This window comes from Halichoerus grypus, chromosome 5 (genome assembly GCF_964656455.1).
Source record: "Halichoerus grypus chromosome 5, mHalGry1.hap1.1, whole genome shotgun sequence".
Classification (NCBI taxonomy): Eukaryota; Metazoa; Chordata; class Mammalia; order Carnivora; family Phocidae; genus Halichoerus; species Halichoerus grypus.
Window position 1 is genome coordinate 173,151,858 of NC_135716.1, and position 20,633 is coordinate 173,172,490.

At 52.4% G+C, this 20,633-nt stretch overlaps 2 protein-coding genes across 2 annotated transcripts in view; one reads left to right on the top strand and one right to left on the bottom strand.

The window, feature by feature from the left end:
• Positions 1–4,380: 4,380 nt before the first annotated feature.
• Positions 4,381–7,599, top strand: LOC118550455 (group IIE secretory phospholipase A2-like). Its single transcript, XM_036115578.2, has 4 exons — positions 4,381–4,420; positions 5,144–5,282; positions 5,462–5,568; positions 7,457–7,599. Exons 1-4 carry the CDS (start codon positions 4,381–4,383, stop codon positions 7,597–7,599), a joined length of 429 nt encoding a protein of 142 aa, XP_035971471.1.
• Positions 7,600–13,746: 6,147 nt separating this feature from the next.
• Positions 13,747–20,633, bottom strand: part of OTUD3 (OTU deubiquitinase 3) — a 30,513-nt gene continuing 23,626 nt past the window's right edge. The window contains exons 7-8 of the mRNA XM_036115577.2: positions 19,914–20,098; positions 13,747–18,728 (exon numbers count right to left, since the gene is read on the bottom strand). Coding sequence (XP_035971470.1) covers positions 18,552–18,728; positions 19,914–20,098 — 362 coding nt within the window. The 3' untranslated portion in view covers positions 13,747–18,551. The remainder of the gene's footprint in view (positions 18,729–19,913; positions 20,099–20,633) is intronic.

The following is a 20,633-nucleotide window of genomic DNA, read 5'->3' on the forward strand; positions in this document are numbered from 1 at the left end:
TCCCTGTCCCTCCCCAAGACCCCCACATCCATGAAGCCTCAGTGAACACAGTGGTGGCCCCGGTACACTCACACCGTCTCTCAGACACCACCACCCAGCCAGTCTGTCCCAGCACAGCCCCTCCTGTGACCCGACGCATGCGGCCCATGCCATCCTGGAGCCGACAGTACCCGTGAACTGGGCTTCTCTTCCTGGCTGGTGTCCCTCCTGTTGTTTCCCTCAGCAGCCAGCACCATCTTGTCTCAACACGGCTAGGAGCAGGACGCCTCCCGGTGTAAAACCCTTCATTGGCGTCCACTGTTCCCTGGACAGAGACCAACAAGGCGCAGCTGTGCCATTTTACAAGGACCTGGGTGACCTTATAAAAGATGACAGCAGGCCCACGCCGAGGCTTCTTGTTCTTTCCCCTCCGTCACAAATGCGAGAAGCCAGCTGCGTGATGAGAGCTACACAAAGCCTGTTCCCAGCGGAGGGACAAGTCTCCCTGGTCTTTGGGTGCTCGCAGCTTCTCTTCATTGGGATGAAAATACCACAGATCTCCTTCCGAGAGGGGCCTCATCCTCATGGGAGACTCCGGGGCCCTCTCCAGCATTCTGCAAGCTCTAGACCACCTGCCCATCAGGCTCAAGCAAAAGGCATACCGTGGGGTGAACAGGAGGTCAAGTTCCTGGGGTCAGCTTCCCAGTGAATCATGCCCTTTGAGGCCCGCCCCCCAGTAAGTAGCACAGCTACCTCAGCCACCTCTCAGCCCCTCCTGGATGCATGTCCTCGGACCACAGGGCCTTTGCACAGGCTGTCTCTCTAACTAAACTCTCTCTGCCTTCCTCTTCACCCGATTAACTTCTTGAGACCCCTGCTAAACTATTTCTTCCACACAGAAGCCCTCACTGGCCCCCTGCCTGGATCAGACACCCCCATAAATGCTCTCAGAGGCCCATGGAACATCCTGTCAAACCACTTATGCCTATTTGTAAGTTTCCCTTCAGTATGTAATTACTAATGTCTGCCTCCCTACTGGACTGGGAGTTCCCTGAGGGCCGGAATCACAGTGTGTGGCTCTTCCGTCTCTGCCCAGCATATAGGAAGTCCCCGGTATGGTGACTGACTGAAGAGGCAACGAATCCCTTCAGGAATAAGGTTACCCCACTTTGCTGGAAGATGCCTGCAGGAGTCATCGGGCTCCGAAGGAAGCCACAGAGGTGACGAGATCAAGCTCTCAGCCTGGTGCCTGTGGCATGTCCGGAGCTTAGGAAATGGCAAGACGATGGTGGTGGTGCTAGTGAAACAGCTTCTACGCTACAAGGAACGCGTTTACACCAGGAGAAAGAAGACGCTGCTTTGACACTCGGCTCTGTTCCTTCTACTCACCTCCCCCCGACCAGCCTCCATCGAAGGAGTTAAAATCCGCCAAGTGGGGGCCATCATCCTGTCCGAGCGCTGGGGGCCCAGCCACCTATGCTCCACCCCAGCGGGGGTGGGTGCTCAGAGCTCCTGGGACAGCAGCTGTCTCCCCTGTGGCCAGGTAAGGAGGAAGGGAAGGAGGGGCCCGACACCTGTGGGGGCCTCCCATGGGCACGGCATCCCGCAGAGAACTCTACACCCTTCATTTCCTTTCTGTCCGGTCCGCAACTCTGGAAGGTAGTTCCAATTATCCCCCTATTATGGTTGACGAAGCTAAGCCCAAAGAGGTGACAGGCCTGGCCAAGACCACCCAGCCCCTAAGTGGCAGAGCAAACACTCGAGTCCTAATCTTGCCGATGCAGAGACCTGGGCACTTTCCACCACATTGTGTCACTGTCTGAAAACTATAAAACCAACCACGTGTCCCAAATGCCAGAAACTCTCCTCCGAGTCTGAGTCCTCCCCAAACCCCCGACCCCCAAAAACCTCAGCTGGGGACACCTCTGCCTGCAAGCCCGCCTGGATTTCCCTGCCTGCTCTGGCCCCACAGTCCTTGGTTTTCTGCCCCAGGTGCACATGGAGGAAGCTGGCAGGGGCCCCATCCTGGCCAGGCCAGGAGTCAACATGGCTCACCAAAGGAATTGCCTCAGAAACCCGGCCCTTCCTGGGAAACACCCTTACGCTGCTGCAGGAAGGGCTAGGGGCCAAACCTCCCAGGAATCAAAGCTCCTTTTCAGTTGTTTAGACTTAGTTCCTCAGTGACTCACTGTTTGGGCTCTCATGACCCAGGCCAGGAGCCAGGGGCTGCCAGGAGGGGCCCTCGTTAAAATCAAAAGGCAGTGGTGAGCAAAGGGGAGCCCCCTCTCTGGAGACCGTGACTCACGGCTGCTGGGTGATCCTGGCCAGGTGCACTCACCTCCCTGGCCTGCCCCCAGAGTCTCATCTGGGGGGGTGAGTTCCAGGAGGAGTCAGGAGCAGGAAATGGGAGGGGCGTGAGCTAGGTCAGTGTTCACCCGGCTTTACCTTGCATTAAAAACTTTTAATCCCAAATCACTGGCAGAGATCCCGCCACCCAACCGTCTCTTCCCCTCCTCGGGTGGCACCTGCCCAGGGCTGTACCCTTGACCATGGCGTCACAGATCTTGTGGGGGGGGGAGTCCTTCCCGCCTGCAGTGTGAGACCCAGCCTCCACGCCAGACCAGCTCCTGGGCGGCAGGCCTTCTGCCTGGTGTCAGTCTCTGGTGGCGACATGACTTTTGCTTTCATGATCACTTTCTTCCATTAAAATAGAAAAAAAAAAAGAAGTGAAAAGCAAATGTTATGACCGCATTTGTAAGAAGATCTATATAACCCAGGCTGGATTATAGTCATTCTGATTTTAAAGAAATTAAAACATTTTGGGAGGCCCTAAAAATATCACGCATGCTAGGCACCAGTCCTCCTGGAGGCACGAGGTAAGCCCTTTGAACTGCCTGGGCCCAAATTTTGGCTCATTGTGGACGCCAGCAGAAGGGGAAGCAAGATGCCCCCCTGTCCTGGCCTGCCACTTCCTCCTGCCCTGCACCCCCTGTTCCTGGTCTGGAGCGGGGATCACTTGACCAGCCACTTCCATCAGCACAAGACCTGGGAGCTGCCTGATCTGCAGCCTCGTGGTCCTGCTTCCACCACTTAGGCAGGTCCTTTGCCTCGCTCGTCTCCTTAGTTTTCCTGTCTGTATTATGGGGATGGAAGGCATGCCCACCTTGCCTCTTTCCTGGGAGGATGAGGAGCTCAAAAGCAACCAGGTGGTTGGCCCCCCCTGAGTATTTACTATGCACCAGGATGGTGCCAAAAGCCCTTTTCAGGCAAGATCTCAAGAAGCCTTCCAACAGCCCCATGACGCCACCGCTCTGATCATCCCCTTCTGCTGGCGTGGACTCAGGGGCATGGACAGCAGCCAGCCCCCGAGGCCACTGTGCGCCCATGACCAGTGGGACTTTGCAATTTCCTGCCCCAGCAGAGCTGGGCCCTCCCTTCTATCCCCCCGACCTCTAGCCAAGCCCTGAAGCCTGGCCTCTGTGTTTTGACCTTACCATGGGGACAGCAGCTCACGCTGGGAGACAAGTTGGGCCGGGGGCTACCGTCTCCCCAACCCGTCCCCTAAGATAACATCAAAGGATGGAAGTTTCCAGTCCATGCTGGAATGTGGGTTTTCCAGCTGACTCAGACAGAGCCTATTTCTACGGCTGCACACTGCACCACTGGCTGGGGGATCTAGGGAGACAGAAGTCACATCTGGGAGCATTTTCACTGCTTGTCAAACAAGCAGGAGCCTGCCCAGGAAAGAACAATGAAGAAAAATCCCTAAGCTCAGCTGGCTGAGCTCCCAGCCTCTGGCCTATTTGATCTTGGACAAATGGCCCTCCGGGTCCCCAGGGTCCTGCCTCGCGGCCAGGCTGCTCTCAGCGCTCTCCCTCCGGGTGACACGGAGGCTGGAGTGGGGGACAGGGAGCAGAGAGCATGCTGCAGTAGCTAGTGCCATGGAAACAGGACAGACTTGGCCACGTGGACGCAAGTTTCTCAGCTTCTCTGGGCCTCACTTGCGGCATCACTAAAATGGGGATGAGGAAAAGATGCCAAGAATGAAAAGCCCTTGGTACAGCCCCTGGCTCACAGCCCAGCCAGCAGGAGCGAGCACCATGATTTTTGGAAAGGGTAGGTGAAGGGAGAAGCAGGGAAAAGAGAGAGCCACGGATTGCTCCCCGAAAACTGCCTGGAAACCAAGTCCATGGGCCCCACGCTGGCCCCTCCCCTGGGAACTTGACCAAAGACTGGGAAGTATAGTTGCATCACTGGGCATTTGGGGGTTAATGATGGGGAGTGGACAAGGACCCAGTATTTAACTAATTGGGGAGGTGCCCTGAGATCAGAGGCACCCCACTCACTTCCTTCTCCTACAGCTCAGCTCCTCTGCCCCCGCTCACCTCCCCTCCCCTCAGGATGAAGCCTCCCCCTCTTCTGACCTTCCTTTGCCTCCTGGGTAAGTGACCTCCTCCCCGGCTGGGAACCGAGAGCTCCCCGGAGGTCCTGGAACCAGGCTCTAGGGAAGGTGTGGGGGGTCATCTCGAGGCCAGTTGTGCCCGAGGTAGCACTGGCCAGGGAAGAAGGGAGGGGTGGGGGTAGGGGGAATGCAGCCCGGGTGGCCTGGGAGGGCACAGGAAAGGGGCTGGTGGGGACCCAAGATAGCACACACGAGGCTCCTGCCACCTGCGCTCCACCCCCTCCCCATTACCTTCCATTTTTGGCTCCAACCTGCCCCCTGTTGCTGTATCAGCAGGATCTGGAGGCATTCGGGGAAGCCCTGGTGGTCATGAAGCCGATCCAGTGGCATCTGATGGGACTTGGTGGGGACAGAGTGCTCTGGGGGCATGGAGCTAACGCCTGGGGAAATGATCAGGACCCCCTGGGAGACATTTGGGGCGCAGTGGGGGGCAAGCAGGAGGATGAGTGGGTGGTATTCTGGAGAGGAGGGAGGTGGGTGGGAGGGGCACTGGGTGCGGTGTCCCGATGGGGTGAGCACGATGGACAGCGTGGGGATATTATTACTGATTACATCACTGTTATTGGGAGCAGGGTGCTTGGTGAGGTGGGCCGGACAGTCGGGGAGGTGTCTGGACGCAGACTTGGAGGGGACACGGGGGAAGTGGTCCGCAGAGGGCAGGGCCCTGACCGGTCTGCTGGCCTCTGCCCCCGCTGCCCGCAGTGGCCCTGGCCGGCGGGAACCTGGTCCAGTTCGGGGTGATGATCGAGAGGGTGACGGGGAAGCTGGCCCTGCAGTACAATGACTACGGCTGTCACTGTGGCATCGGCGGCGCCCACTGGCCGGTGGACCAGACCGACTGGTGAGCGGGCGGCCCGCGGCGGGAGCTCCCGGGGCGGGGAGGAGCCGGGACACCTGGCAAGTGGAGGCTGACCGCTCCTCTGAGCCCCTTTGAGCCTGCGCCTCCGCCACCCCCCGGCAGCCCCTGGTCCAGCCCAGCCTGGCTCACAGGCCCCTCCAGGTTGCCCGTGACCCTTCCAGGTGCTGCCATGCCCACGACTGCTGCTATGGGCGCCTGGAGAAGCTGGGCTGTGAACCCAAACTGGAGAGGTATCTCTTCTCTGCCAGCAGGCACAACGTCTTCTGTGGTAAGTGAACAGCTCTGGAGCGCCCCAGACACCGGGGTGGGTCCGGGGGGCGGGGGGCAGCTTCAGACAGGACCCCCCCTCCTGATGGCGGCCCCTGGTTCCTCATCAGGGCCGGACCCTGGGCTAGAGAGATGGGTGAGGTGGGTCTTCCATCATCACGGCACTGTAGAGGATTGGCCATCCACCCAGATGCTCGCCTGGCACCCAGTCTAAAGATCCCAGGACCCGTGGGCTCCTGCCCTGGCTGCAGGTGCTTCGCCCCACCAGAGGCCCAGCCAGCTCCAGCCTCTGGGAAGGAGGCGCAAAGGGGGCAGAGCTGAGCCAGGCCCAGAGGGGCTGTACCCACACGCCCTCTCCAGGGCCTGGGCAGCAAGGTCCCCAGGACAGAGCCTCGAGGGCACAGTGCCAGACAGAGCTGGAGCTATGATTTGGGACAGCAGACCCCACTGCCAAAGGCTGACTCCCCCCCAGGGAGGCTGTCAGGCTGGACCTATTTGCTCAGCTTTGCCAGATCCAATGCCCACTTGGACCAATTAGTTTTCCTCGTCCCCAGCCCCAGGGAAGCGGCCTGGACCAAGTGACAGTGTGGAGGGCTCCATGCAGACAGGCCCTGTGGAGGGAGCCCAAATCAGAGCACCAGGCCTCCCCGCTCCAAAGCCAGGAGCAGCCTGGAGGGAGGGCGGTGCCGAGTGAGGGGGCGGCAGAAGAACCCAGGAGGGTCAAGGAAGACAGCTCAGATCACTAAGATCTGTCCTGGGGGAGGGGGCGGAGCCACCAAAGGCAAATTTAGCTGGTCTCTTGCCCCTGCAGCTATCTATCTACTCAGCAAGGCAGCTTTGACAGGTAGTGAGCTCCCCATCCGTAGAGGTTTATGCAAGGGATGGCCCTGAGGTGAAGGCACCTGTCCGGGATGGCACTGAGGGGATGATTGAGGAGAGGTGTCAGGATAATAGGGTCAGAGCCTCAGGGCTTCACCTTCTCCCCGCTGGGTGACTTTGGGCAAGAGATGTAACCTCTCAAAAGCTTCTGTTTCTTCCTCTATAAAAGGGAGCCAATCACACTCACTCCCTGGCTTAATCCAGCTCCTAGCAAGAACCACCCAAAAGAACCGATGTGGCTGATAAACCCCTGAGTTTTGCTGGAATAGCAGATGTGGGCAGAACCCTGGTGGGACGTGGAGGCTGACCTTTGAGGGGAAAATGAGGATCCCTGGACATTTCTGTGAGATGTGTTCTTGGGGACAGAGAGTAGCCAGGGCCACTGAGGGCAGACAGAGGGGGTGGGGAGAAGGGGAGGCTCTGAGGCCCCGGTGCCTGCAGAGCCGAAGCCCGCTCTGATCCCAGGCCGGGTGTGAGCACACACATAGAGAGGGGCCCCAAGATAAATGCCACGAAAACGGGCTCTGTCCCCTCGGGTGGAGACAGGCCCAGGGCCCGAGCAGGCCCCCAGCTTCGGTCCCAGCAGGCTCCAGTCTGGGCCCAGGCTGCTCCGGGGCCCACAGGCCACCTGGGACTGCGTTGGTGTCATTCTTGCTCCCCTGTCAGCTTGCTGGCCACACTCCACCACCAGCCATGCCTCCCATGGGGAAGGGGTTGTCTAGAAATCCATCCCGGGGCTGGAGCAGGTGCGTTAGAGAACCACATGGTCTCGGGCCAGCCAGAGGGCCTGGGGGCGGGGGACGGGGGGGTTTGCGTGAGCTTGGGAGAGGAAGGAAGAACAGCTAGGACAGATTTCCCCCAGCTTCCCAGCGTCCTGCCCCCCATCTCTCACCCACACCTGAAACGTCCCCGCGGCTGTGGGCTTCCAGCAGAATGGGACAGAGAACGTGGACCCCCCAGAGAGCGGGAAGCCCAAGCCACTGGGTCCCTGACTCACCTTTTCCCATCAGCCGGCAGGACCGCCTGCCAACGTCAGACCTGCGAGTGTGACCGGACGGCCGCCCTCTGCTTCCGCCGCAACTTGGGCACCTACAACCGCAACTTCGTCCATTACCCCAAAAAGCTGTGCAGCGGCCCCACGCCGCCCTGCTAGGGCCGGGCCCCACCTCCGCCCTGCGCCCCGCCTCCTGCGGCCCTAGGCCTGGGCAGCACTGACACCAAAGGCCCTCCCCACAGAAAATTCCTTTCCCGCACACCCATCCCTCCCTGAGAGCTCCCAGACTGTGGCCTGGACCGTCACTGGTCCCCCTAGGAAGAGCCAAGGGACCCTTTAGCACCCAGAAGATTCTATAACCCAGCCCTGAGATCTCCGTTCCCTCTTCTGAATAAGTGAATAATGTTGTCCCATAATTCTAATATTCTCTGATCCTCAGATTCTATCATTATAGGATTTCATTAGTCTGCAGTTTTATTCATTCACTTTTTTTTGAGTCTCTACCATGTGCCGGCAACATGCTAAGCACTGGGGATCCGGCAGGAACCAATGTGACACGGTGACCCCTGCGGGTGATTCTAACATTCTGTCCTTTCCATCTCCCCTTATAGTAAGTTTTTGTGATTCTCTTTTTCTAACATTCTACAATCTTATGCAAGACAATAATGGCGATCTCCAGAAGGAATATATCTGGCCATATGGTGTCATGTGAGAAGCATGAAAAATACCAATCTAAAAATATTGTCCCCGCCATGTCATCAGGCCTCAAATCCCTCCCCATTAGCAGACTGGCTAAGTGTGAAAAGAAGCCCTAGAATCATTGTATCCAAATCCCTCCTTTGACAGAGGCGGCCAGAGGTCGGAGAGGGGAAGTTCTACCTGCAAGGGTGTCCTCACTCCCAACCAGTGTGCCTGTGTTTCTTCATGAGTTGGTATCAACCAGTGACACTCCGCACGGCCATGTATGGCTGTCATCTTGGACAGCCCAGAGTGCCCAGAGAAGGTCCACTGCGAGCGTTCCCAAGCCGGGTCAGGCTCCTGATACGGGGAGGGGAAGAGGACAGACGTCAGCCTCCAGCATCTAACTCTGGAGCCACGAAGAATTCAAAGCACTGAAGGATTCCTCCCAAGTGGGATACAGACTATCCTGGAAGCAATGTACTTTAGCAGATTCTACTTCTAACTATGGACAGAATTATCTCCACTCTCTATCTACAGTATGCGGATAAAATCTGCCCCGATGGGAATGAGCCCATTCAATGAGACAAGCATGGGGAAAGGTACTACATGGAGGGGACAAAGCTCACAGCAGACCCGCAATAAATGTTCACGCCCTTTGTCCTTTTCATGGCGTGTGTGCAGCTTTCAGGACTTTGAGGGCAGGAAAGAGCCGAGAAGAAATCAAAGGGATGATCATCATAAACTTTGAAAGGTAAAGAAGTTCTATGTTAGCAAAAACAAAGTAGGGAGCGGATGAGCCCCCCCTTGCCGCTGTGAATGATGCTGATGTTTGGTAAAGAGTCTTAGGGCAACACTGGGATTGGGGAAGCGAGCAAGCGCATTTGTTGGGAAGCGTGGTCCTGAGGCGCCCTCTGGTGTCCACTTGGTTTAGGCTGTGAGGAGGAAACCTAAATTCAGCTTGTACCTGGATTTCCCTTCATGGGGGGGGGGGGGGGCAAAGTAGCTTCCGGGCTTGTGAAATCAGTCCCTTGGCATTGCCAATAATAAATATGCTGAGAAATAACCACGGAGCCCTTACAAACATCTCAGAGTGACAGATGCCGTCGCATAAGTGAGCCGCACAGGAAGAGGGAACGGGCTTGGGGAGCTGGAGAGAGGTTATGATCTGGGAGCTATGGACGTTTAAGGCAGCAATGGGACAGGCACCTGCTCACCCGACAGGTGTGTGGCATCCGGCAGAGTGGAAACTGGAACTTACGAACTAAACGTGGTGCAGCCTGTTTTCCCAGTGATCAATAAATGTTCGGTGAATGAATCAATGGGTCTGAATCTCGTGTATGTGTCTGGGATACACACACTTGACTGCCAGCAGCAGACGTGCGGAAAGGGCTGAAAAATCCCTGAACTTGAGGTCACAGTTTCCAGGTCAAGACCTCCCTGCTCAGCCAGTCAGCAACAGTGGCCTCTGTTCCAGACCTGCTGCTCTCTGTGTAGCCCGTGGACACGAGCAGCTGCATCCTCGGGGAGCTTGTTAGAGATGCAGATCTCGGAGCTGACCCCAGGCCCGCAGAGGCAGAACCTGTAGGTTAACAAGACCCCACCACCACCCTTCCCACCGCCTGGGTGATTTGCGTGCCCATTAAAATCCCAAAAGCCCTGACATGGGGCCAAATGGAACAAGGACGCTTCCCGGGCAGGCTGGTTGTGGCAAGGTGTCAATCAGTTAGCGTTTGTGAAAGTACAGAACAATGCCTAGCACCTAGTAAGCGTTCGTGTTCTGTGAATGAACGACAGCCATAATGATAGCTGACACTTTATCAAGTCTTGACATTTAGCAGGCACTGTTCTAAGTGCTTTCTGTTTATTAATTCACTGAATGAACGAAGGGATGCATGAGGCCTGGGGGCTACCTCAAGGCTGGGGATGGGACTCCGTTACCCGAATGCTCATAGATTGCCTCTCCAATTTTGATGGCACGATTTGGATTGATTTGCTTTGTTCCCCCTTAACCCCCAACAAAAGCTATTAACGAAATGTTTGATCAAGTAACTTGCTGAGTAAGTGATTAGAAATCAAAGCACATTGGAGTTTCTGATTAGGATTTCACAGACCTCTGTCTGGGGTCCCTAGCTGAATGATGCCGGAGATAGAGACACATCAGATGTGGCCAAACAGCAGACGGACACATTATTCTATACTAGTGCTTTCCCAGAGCAAGACTACATCATCAGGACCTCCCTCTTCCAGCCGGTCACCATCCTGACCACTAAGGCCGGCTTCATCTTTCCCCAGTTTGATTTCCATCACGTTGCTCCCTCCTCTGCCCCTGAACCATCAGTAGCTCCCATTGGCCACCAACCCCTGGCGTTCAAGCTTGGTGTCATCTGCTTTTCCAGCTTCGGTGATCCAGCCATATATATTTCTTTATACCCCCCCACCACCACCACCGGTCCCAGAACCTGCCCCCGCCCACTGCCTTCCAGCATTTACACTTCTGTCCAGAGCTGCCTTCAGCCTGGAAGCTTCCCTGTTCACATGTGAAAATCCGCACACTGGAGGCGCATCTCAAATGCCACCTTTTCCATGATGCTTTTCCAGCTGGAGATCTCACTCTCCTCTGAACTGCCAGACAATGTGTTTATACCTTTCCTGGTCCACTTACGCCCCGTCATTGGGGTCCTTGTTTGGGGTTCCTATGCGGTGGAGGCAGAACTGCCATAGATTCAAATCCTGCTGTCAATCTGTGATCTTGGGCCAGTTATGTATTCCCTTGTATGTAAAATGGGGATAGAATCCCCAGCCTCACAGGGTGGTTGAAAGGTTTCAAGTGAGACAACGCGTTCAGAGTGCCTGGAGCATTTTGGAAACTCCATCTCGGCCAGGCCGCTCTATGTATTTTTGCCTCCCCTATAGCACCCATCACAGTACACGCCAGATAAATATCTGGTCAGTTGAATCCACAGACACAGGATAATCGGAATTATTTTAGGGAAGTGGCATCATGCATAGGATAAATCCTACGCTCATTTATTCGAAGAGCCCCTGAGCTCACTACTCTGAGTGCTCATTGATCTTAAGCGGACAGGTTTGAAAATCATTCACCGTCAGTGCCCCGAGAGAAGGTCCCACGTAGGAAATGCAGCACACCTGGCTGGAGAGAGCATGCGCAGCTCCATTCCTGGAGGGCTGCGACCCGTGCGGAGCTCCAAAGTCAAGATGCACCCAGTGGTCAACTCCTGACACTGCCCAGCAGTCAGGATGGGCAAAGTCCGCCTCATCTCGGGGATTCGCTCGGCAAGCACAGCATTGGTCTTCTGGTAGCAAAAGCCACAGGACACGTGTTTGAAGTAGTGCCCGGTCTGGGCACCTGGGTGGCTCAGTTAAGTGTCTGCCTTTGGCTCAGGTCATGATCCCGGAATCTCGGGATCGAGTCCCACACTGAGCTCCCTGATCAGAGGGGAGTCTGTTTCTCCCTCTGCCTCTGCTCCTTCCCTTCCCCTGCGCATTCTATCGCTCTCGCTCTCTCTCAAATAAATAAAATCTTTAAAAAAAAAGAAGTACCCAGTCTTTCCCCAAACTGTATATCCTTAATAAACTCTGTCCTCGACACATGGGACACCCCCCTCTAGGGCCTCCCTCTCTCCCCTTTCAGCCCAGGCCAAATGTCGCTTCCTCCACCAAGGCTTCCTTGATTTCCCTCTGAGTTCACGGCCCTCCTAGCATAGTACCTCTTTTTACATCGTGTGTGTGTCCTCTTTCATTCCTGGAAACTTGGAGGACAGGGTCCATGTCTGATTCTATGCCCAGAAATAAGAACTGCTGGACCACACAGGTTCAGTAAATGTGGGATGGACTCTTAAGATACTTGGATGGGTGGATAAATTTAATAAAAACGGAGTACCTTGAGGTACCTAAGTCCCTCTGCCATAGGGAGGTTCAGACAAGTTTCTCCAAGGTGGGAAAGTTTTCCTTCTGCCAAGCCAGAACCTATGAAGTGACAGGATTGGTCTCGGCCCCTTACCAACAAACAAGTTCTAAATCATGATCCTTTACAACCAAACAAGTTCTCAATCGCTGAATCCCTAGGATCTGAGTGCCCACATTGACCAAGAGCCCAGCCAAACCCCACACTGGCGCAGAGCATCCTATGACAAGTTTTTATTGTATCTCAAGGCACACATACACCTTCCGTGCACTGGGCGGGGCAGGTAAGGGCTCGTGGGGTGTCTGCTAAAGGGCAAACTTGAAACCTGGGTTTCCAACCCAGCTTTCTCCTAGGCAACCATGAAGTTATCAAAAAGGGACACAGATCAGCCACTTTCCCCCTGTGCTATTTCAATCTTTGGCACCCTATTGTCATTCACCCCGAGTCAGCTGTGCTGTACAGCATGGAGGAGAATGTAAACAGTGAACTTAGTGTACTCTGATCATTCCCTACTGGGCCTGAGAACACTTCTCGTCCTCACAGGCTCAGCCCGCCTCACAGACAGGACCTCACCGGTCACCTGGGCCCTGGCAGGAAGCCCCTTGACTCCCGCCCGAGGTAGCAGGTGGCGCCCTGGTCCCAGTGAATCACGGGAGGATGGAATGGAGGCCAGGGAAGGTTTCCAGCTGAGGGAGCACCTGAATTGGGACATCATTTTGATTCTAGTAGGATCTTCCAGAAAGATTCTCGGTTGGGTTGGCAGGGTCCAGACCCCAGGCCTCGCGGGCTCAGGAACGTGCACGTAGTCTCTCAGTCATGGACTGAGGTGAAAACCACATGAGGAGGATGGTGACCAAGGGGAAACGTCCTTGCCAGTAGGCACATTTTCTTTCATGCAGGGTGGTCCTGGATACCTTCTGGTAGCAAGGTACTGTGGAGCCAATTCAAAGGCTGCTTGGTGAGTACAAAATTAGAACGAGAGAGTGGGAGTCTCGAGGCCAAAATCCCAAGGACGTGGCAAGGCCCAGTGAGACCGCACCGGCCTTGACCTCAGGACGGGCCAGAGCCCTCATGTGGGCTGGGCCCTGTGAGCACTGAGGACTTCCCTACCTACTGGTTTCCTGCGGCTGCCCTTCTCCCTGCCCTGTCCCCTCCTGAGGACCTCTCCAGGTGTTTGCGCTCCGGTCACAGCTGTCCACGCGTGTCTGGAGGGCTGTACCTCCTCCTAGAATGGGGTCAAACCGACCCTCAGGGTTCTGGAGAAACCCCCAGGTGGCAGCCAACAGACAGCTGCTCCATATTGAGACAACTCCAAATTCTCAGAGATGTTCCCAGGTATCAGCAGAATCTTCAGCGTCCCGTCCTTAAGGGCGCGGTGGTGGCGCCCAGCTGCACCATACCAAAGCTCATCAGCAACCTCGAGCCCAGTGAGACCGCAGGTGACCGCAGCCTCCTGCCTTCCACGGAAAGACCTCTAAAAAGGCCACTTGCTGGCAGGCTCTCTCGGTCTCATGCACTCGAATGGTGGTCGCAATGGCAAAAACAACGTGAAGCATTCTTTGTCTTTAAACGAGAATTTATTGGTATACAAAACTCCATTTCATAGATAAAGTGGCACATCTTTGCAGCTTCTATTGCACCAAGTATGGAAGATTAAAAACACAAAAAAAAGAAACATTTGGTTTTGAAAACACTGCAAGTAGCCAAGTACAGTACTTTGGTAAGTAAAAAATAAAATGGTTCAGATGAACACAATCTGTGAAAAGAAACCACCGAGAGGAAATGAACTATGGACATCAGACAATGGCCACATTTCTCAGCGTCGAGCTCCAGAGATAAGGCAAGACTTGCTAAGTCTATGGATCGTGACCCCATGGAGGTCTTAAATATCTCCAGACTGAAGCTAGAACAAGTATAGTGCAATTAGAAAAAAGAGAAGGTTCCTGAGCCTGCGAAGGCCCGTGCTCCCCACAGACACACCTGCCCTCTTCCCCAAGGGGTTCACGCCCACCCGCACATCTGTGTCAGCAAGAAGAACATGCAGGGCTCAAGTCTAACTCCCGGCTCCTTCCTTCCTTCTCACTGAGCTCGGTGTCTCTGGAGCTTGCTGGAAGGGTGGCCGGGGAGGCCGACGGCCCTTCCCGCCGTGGAAAATGAACGAGGGTGGGAAGACGTTGGCACTCCCACACCAGTTCTTCAAGTTTTGGTCCAGGGACCTGCCAGGGGCCCAACCACAGTGAGTTTTCTGACTGAGCTCCAGTGATTGTCCCCAACGGCTGGCCACGGTGACCTGCTGGCTGCTGACATGCGCAGGGGTGGGGGCAGCCCTCAGACGCTTGGTCCAGGGATCATCGCCCGCCTGACGACCGGCCCAGGGAGTGGCAGCCGTTCTGGAGCTCAGGGCTGCCCTGCTGAAAATAGAGCCACCGCGCAGAAGGTCGTGCTCTCCAGAAACATTCTTCATGACTGCAGCCCCTTCTCCAGTAACTTCGCAAGGATGTTAACCATTTTAACCAAGCTACAAAGCACCCCTAACTAGGAGAGAGAGACTAGTAAGCTTAGAAGACATGGCTAAGAGCCCGAGGTCACCGGGAGCATCACCTGGGGCCTGCGCAGGGCCAGGCCGCCCGCAGGCCCAGCTCCTCCCCGGGGAGCTTACAAGCCATGCAAGCACTTTGGGACTGAGGGGGTCACCATCTCCACTTCACACCAGTTACCCACTCCCCCTCTAATATGTGACGGCAGAAGACTTCCCTAAACATGCCATCTAGAAGATCTTCGCTTCAACATCAGCGGAAAAACACAATCTGCTTTAGAGTCAGGAAAACACACCTTGTAAAAAAAGTGCCATTATTAAATCACCTCAGAACAACTGTCGGAAGGCCCCAGAGTTTTAGCAACGCCTGTTCTGAAAGCGGAGGTGAACGAATGGTGAAGAGTGAAAATGACCAAACGGGAAAGCAGCAGCAGACTCTGAAGCTAGACATTTGGTACAGACAGACGGAGCCTTGAGGTAAAAAGGTAAAAAGGTAAAAAGGTGAAGAGCCACGTGTCTGCCTGAAACGGGAGTCAGAGAGGGCCCCAGATGTGACCCACGGAGACCAAGCGCTCCATTTTCATCCCTTTATTCAGGGAGACTGTCAGTCAGCGTGGACTAGAAATCCCAGTTTCCAGTACCCGACTGCACATTCGAGCTGACCATTTCACAGAGGTAAACTGACAGCATTCTATGTTGACCCAGTAAAACCCAGGCAGAGTCTAAAGTTTCTCAGAATGAGAGAAATTGCACATTGACGACAGGGACTCACCACGAGGACAGTTCAGTGCCGAAGTCCGTCGGATGCCTACCTACCTAACAAGTGAGCAGCCCTCCCCGACATCGCACGGCCCTCCTCCCCCAGGGCCGCGTCATTTCACATTGTAAACCCCAGGGAGCCGAGGCAGGGCACTACCGATGACCTCCTCGAAGGTTCCTGTGACGCCCACTCGAGCCACCCCACAAGGGAGACCCCACTTCACAAGCCCTCGGGATCAAAATGGGTTTGGAAGTGTTTTCAGAGCTTATAAAAGAAACTACAGACAACACCTCAGCTGATATTCAAGATCTTTCTTTCTGCCACCATCCCTCAACCAGGCTCTGCTCCAGAAAGCATATGTACACACTACTGAAAAATTAAATATACATATGCATTCTATCTCCCTAATATCTCCTGATGGCAACTATGTTATTTAGAAGGTGTGGTTCTAGGTTGTTTCAATACAGCTACCTCTCTAGTACAAAGCTGTTGCCACTAAAATTTTATTTATTTTGACCTTTAAAAAATCTTGTTTTAAAATCCATAAAACCTTTATATACAGTTCATAAGACTAATAAGCAGCTACAGACCACTGCCCCATCCCCCTTCTCCTGACCCCACTAAAAGCTACCGAGACAATCCCATGTAACATAAACCTCTAACGGCCAAGACACAGCACAGAGGCTAAGCAAGACACACCTCCCAACATGGAGTGCACGTGAGTCACTGTACTGGGGACAAGAGTTACTGACAACAGTCCTCCCAGAGCCAAACTCACTGGACCTCCATGCTGGCTGCCAATAAAGCAATTTTCAAATGCCCACAAGGCAACTAAGTATATGGATCCCATCTACCTCATACTTCAGTGAGACTGAGGCAGTGAAGTCTAAATTCACACGCTTAAGCGAGAAGAGATCACTAAAGTTGGGTACGTGTACCCCATTCCTAATAATTAATGTATTAAACGCAGACCAATTTTAACTGGAAAACTATGAAATGGTAGTAAGAGAAAATTACCGAAGCCGGATTAGTTTTTAAAACCACTGTTATTTTACCCCAGAAATGCTGAAGTCTATTATCAGAATTTGGTAATTTGTTAACAAGTTTGCCCAATATTCTTTAATAACTTTTTAGCAGCTTCTAGTTAAACTTCTAAAACCCAACAGGGCCCAAGGCCACCTTCATTAACCAGGTAAATAAAGCAATTCTATTGCTCCTGACAAGGGGTATCCCTTACGCTATTTCAGACTCCTAATTCTGCTGAGTTTCTGATACACAATCTTGACCTTCTTGAGAGGATCTGGTCTCTGGCTCTCTCGCCCTACCAGACAGACAAGAAAGAGTGTTCACTCAGAAAAGATCAGCCACAGTCAGGAAAGTGTCCAGAGCCAAAAGCCAAGAGAATGATTGATCCTTAAGCACTGGATCTCACTCCCTTGGAAACAGTAAGGCAACAGAGACCCTGCACCTGTAGGGACTAAGTACTAGAGCCTCCGACTCAGGACTCCACAATGTGCAAAGAAAACATGCTCCGCACTTTCCAAATCTGCTACTATTACAAAGCACCATACCAGGAAGAAGCCCAAACTACAACAGCCTGAGAGCAGTTCCAAGAAACTACAGATGCTTCAACTATAAAAAGTCACTGAAGTCAATGAACAAAAAATTAAAACACATCATTAAAACTGAAGGAAGCAAATCGTCTGCTGATAAAAGCAATTCAATGAATCCAGGGCCAGCCCAGACAATGGTACATCCATTCAGTCAAAACGTTTTTATGGTTTTCCCTTCTCCTTGGAACGGTTATAATTTTGAAATCTGAGGTGGAGAAGTAACTAATTTACCTTTTCAATCAGCAGAATTTATTTGTCCAAATACTGGGTCCCCAGAAGGCCAAGGCTGTCCACGACTGTCCACTTCGTACATGGTTCCAGGTTGAAAGTTCACACCCACCTACCAGTCTTAGGAATGACCTCTCTCCACCTCCCAAATCCATGTCAGAACTGTGGAGTCATCCCATGGCTTCTGCCCTATTGGTCTAACCTAAGTCACTGACAAGTGCTAGAGTGTGGAAGAATTTTTCCAACATCAAGATCCCAGACGGGGCTGGAACAGAAAGAAAGAAATGCAGCATTTTATGGGATTCCATTTTCACGACACTAAGAAAACTGAGCAACAGGTCAAACTACTTCTCTGAAGGCATCTTAGTCTAGAACAGCAAGGAAGAAAATACAGTTAATTACTTAAAATGTGAACCTGAAAAGCCTTATTCTTCCAGACCCTTCCAGGCCCCTACAAAATCAAGTAACTCTTTAGACTCTCCCTAGACAAAGACTCCGGAATCTCTTCATTTCTCCCTTTGTAACTATGGGTTCTGCTCTCCATACGATCAGAAGCCCAGAATTACATCATAAGCAGTAACATGCCACCTTCTCCGTGTTAAGAAACAAGTACCAAAACCTCAACAACACTACCACTTTTCCAGCAAAGTCCAGGCCTAATTAACAGTCAGGCGTATTTATCATACGGCTTGAGCGCAAGCAAACTCTCAGCACCCGCATCCCATCTGAAATAGCATCAGAATCAGGAAGGAGAAAAACGTAGCTGTTGAATTTCCACCCTGACAACAGGCTGCAACCCTCATATGCTATTACTTTGGGAAAAATACTTCCTGAATTAATTTCTGATTAACTTGGATTAGTAGAAAATTAAATCTAAACATGTTCCTGAGTTGAAGACCGTTTATAAACTATCCTGTATGTGAATATCTGCTTGAAAATGAAAGAGAAACAAAGGAAACTTGTCATTCTGAATTTCTAGCAACTAATCTAAACTACTTCATGAACAATTATGGTAAAACTCACCCCAAATGTTCAGGAAAAATCCCAGGGTCACTGAACTCTGATTTTTCAAGGCAAATAAAACCACACTTCAAAGGTTTTGCCTCAACTAACTATCCAACCCTAGAACTCGATATTTTAATTACAGAACATGAATGGCTTCACTGAACTTTCATAAAATAAAACACATCGCTAACTAAAGTTTGAGCAAAACAGAGGCAGCTTGAAGGAGACGAACTCAGTGTGTGAGCTTGTGTGTGAGTTTTGTGGGTTGCGTGTCATTTTGTGAGAGGACAGCCTCACTGGAGAGCCTGCTACACAGCGCTCCATTTTCCATTCGCTTCTCGCAGCTCCCAGAAGGCCAGAGAGTCAGATGTTGAGAGCGGCAAAGGTCTTCACCAAGGTGACCTGCGCGTTCGCATCTGCCTCACCTCGGTTGCTGTCCCTGTGGCCACTCCTGCTCTCCAGGGCTTTGTGACGGTGCCTCTCCTCCTGTCGCTTCTTCTTCTCCAGTCGCTGCTGCTCCCGCCTCTGTTTGTTGGTGACCTGAAAGAAAAGGCCGCTGGGTGAGCTGCCCGCGCGGCAGACTCAGGGGCCTCCTGCCGAAGGGGGACTCGGGGCCAACGGATCTGGGGGCACGGACTGCTTCTCAGCAAGAACAGAGAAAACCCACCTAACAGACCAGAAGTGATGTCTTTCCCATCATGGCTCAAATTTACATTTAAATTTCTATCCCCTCTGCTGAGCTAGCAAACGAAATCAATTCCATTCTCCTCATAATCCAATACACAATGACCTAAGAAACATTAACCCCAGTCCTGCAAGAGATAACGCTCAAACATGCCATAGGACACCTGTCTCTACATAATTTAATGCCCCAGGTAATCCTAACAAAATCCTCAGAAGCTTACTGCATCTTTACCTTGGCCTGTGGCTTTTTACATTATGCTGTATTGGGGGCTCAGAACTGCTTGGTGAAAGTCTTTAAAATGAATTCCAAATTCAGTAAAAAGAATGGTGTCATATACTACTTGCAGGAGTCAGGGGCAGGGAGGGAGACGGACAACCCCACCGGGAAGCATTTGACAATTTACCAAAAAGCCTTAAAAAGATTCAAATATCCATACCCTTTACTGTGACTCTAGCCACAAAAATAAAATAAAATAAAATAATAATAATAATAATGCAAAATACAAAGATTTATACACAAAGTTTTTCAATGAAGATGATGGCATTTATGGGGATTTTATAACACGGATTAACATGGAAACACCCAGGGGTGCCTGGGTGGCTCAGTCGTTAAGCGTCTGCCTTCGGCTCAGGTCATGATCCCAGGGTCCTGGGATCGAGCCTCTCATCGGGCTCCCTGCTCCACGGGAAGCCCGCTTCTCCCTCTCCCGCTCCCCCTGCTTGTGTTCCCTCTCTCGCTGTGTCTCTGTCAAATAAATAAATACTAAAAAAATAAATAAATAACATGGAAACACCTGGACACACAGTAACACTGGGCAGGAAAGGGAGGCTGTCTGTGTGTACACTGACACATAGAAAATTGGACAAGCAAGGTTCCCATTCTACTTCTTGATATCCCCTTATGCACTCCCTGTATTTTCTACAATAACTACTTTAAAAACATCAGAAAACAATGACGCACTAAAATGAGCTCCAAGTTCCCACCCCTGCCACTGAAGCACAGCCGCCCACCACTTGCCCTTGCGAGCCCATCTTTCGTACCTTTGGGAGCTGGTTTTTATTTGCTTTATTTTCTTCACTAGGGCTTGCCCGCTCTTTATTGTTTTCAGCTCTGCCTTCATCTGAGCCCTGATTTCCAAAGAGTCTGGTGCCGCTGCCGCCCTCCTCCCACAAAGGGCCACACTGCTTCAGACTTCGGCCGCTGGACTCGAGGTTCTCCTCTGCATCTTCCAAAGAAAGGATTTTATTAAAATTGAGAACCCAAGAGAGTTTCACAACCTAACAGTGCACAACTCCAAAATCACCTGTCATATGGAGAGCAAGTTTCCTTGAAGCAAAATTCTAATATCAAGTCAATACAGTGGGGCACACAAGGAGGGAGATAACTGGTAATACCTGGAAAATAAATTCAAAAATAACCTGCTGATCAGCTTAATCATCGGCTTCCCACCTGCAGAGTGTTTTATTAAACCACTTTTAACACGTATTTTTAGGAGGAAATCTTTCATTTGCACCCAAAACCCAGAAAGGAAACAGGCCCCAAACCTGAACTGTCCAATACAGCAGCCACCAGCCACATGCAGCCATTTAAATTAAAAATAACTAAAGTGAAATAAAAGTTAAACTTCAGTTCCTTACTCTCACTTAGCCACGCGTGTCAAGTACACACTATACTGGATGGCACGGACACTGGATGGTGCTGTTTCGACGTCACAAAGACCAAGTTACTCACAGCTTTCTGAGAAAGCACAGCAAATGTAT

What these genes read in the sequence shown, in the direction of transcription:
- LOC118550455 (XM_036115578.2), top strand. Translation starts at nt 4,381, where the DNA reads ATGAAGCCTCCCCCTCTTCTGACCTTCCTTTGCCTCCTGG. An exon ending in CCGGTGGACCAGACCGACTG is followed by an intron (nt 5,283 to 5,461) that starts GTGAGCGGGCGG and finishes TGACCCTTCCAG; the next exon opens with GTGCTGCCATGCCCACGACT. An exon ending in CAGGCACAACGTCTTCTGTG is followed by an intron (nt 5,569 to 7,456) that starts GTAAGTGAACAG and finishes TTTTCCCATCAG; the next exon opens with CCGGCAGGACCGCCTGCCAA.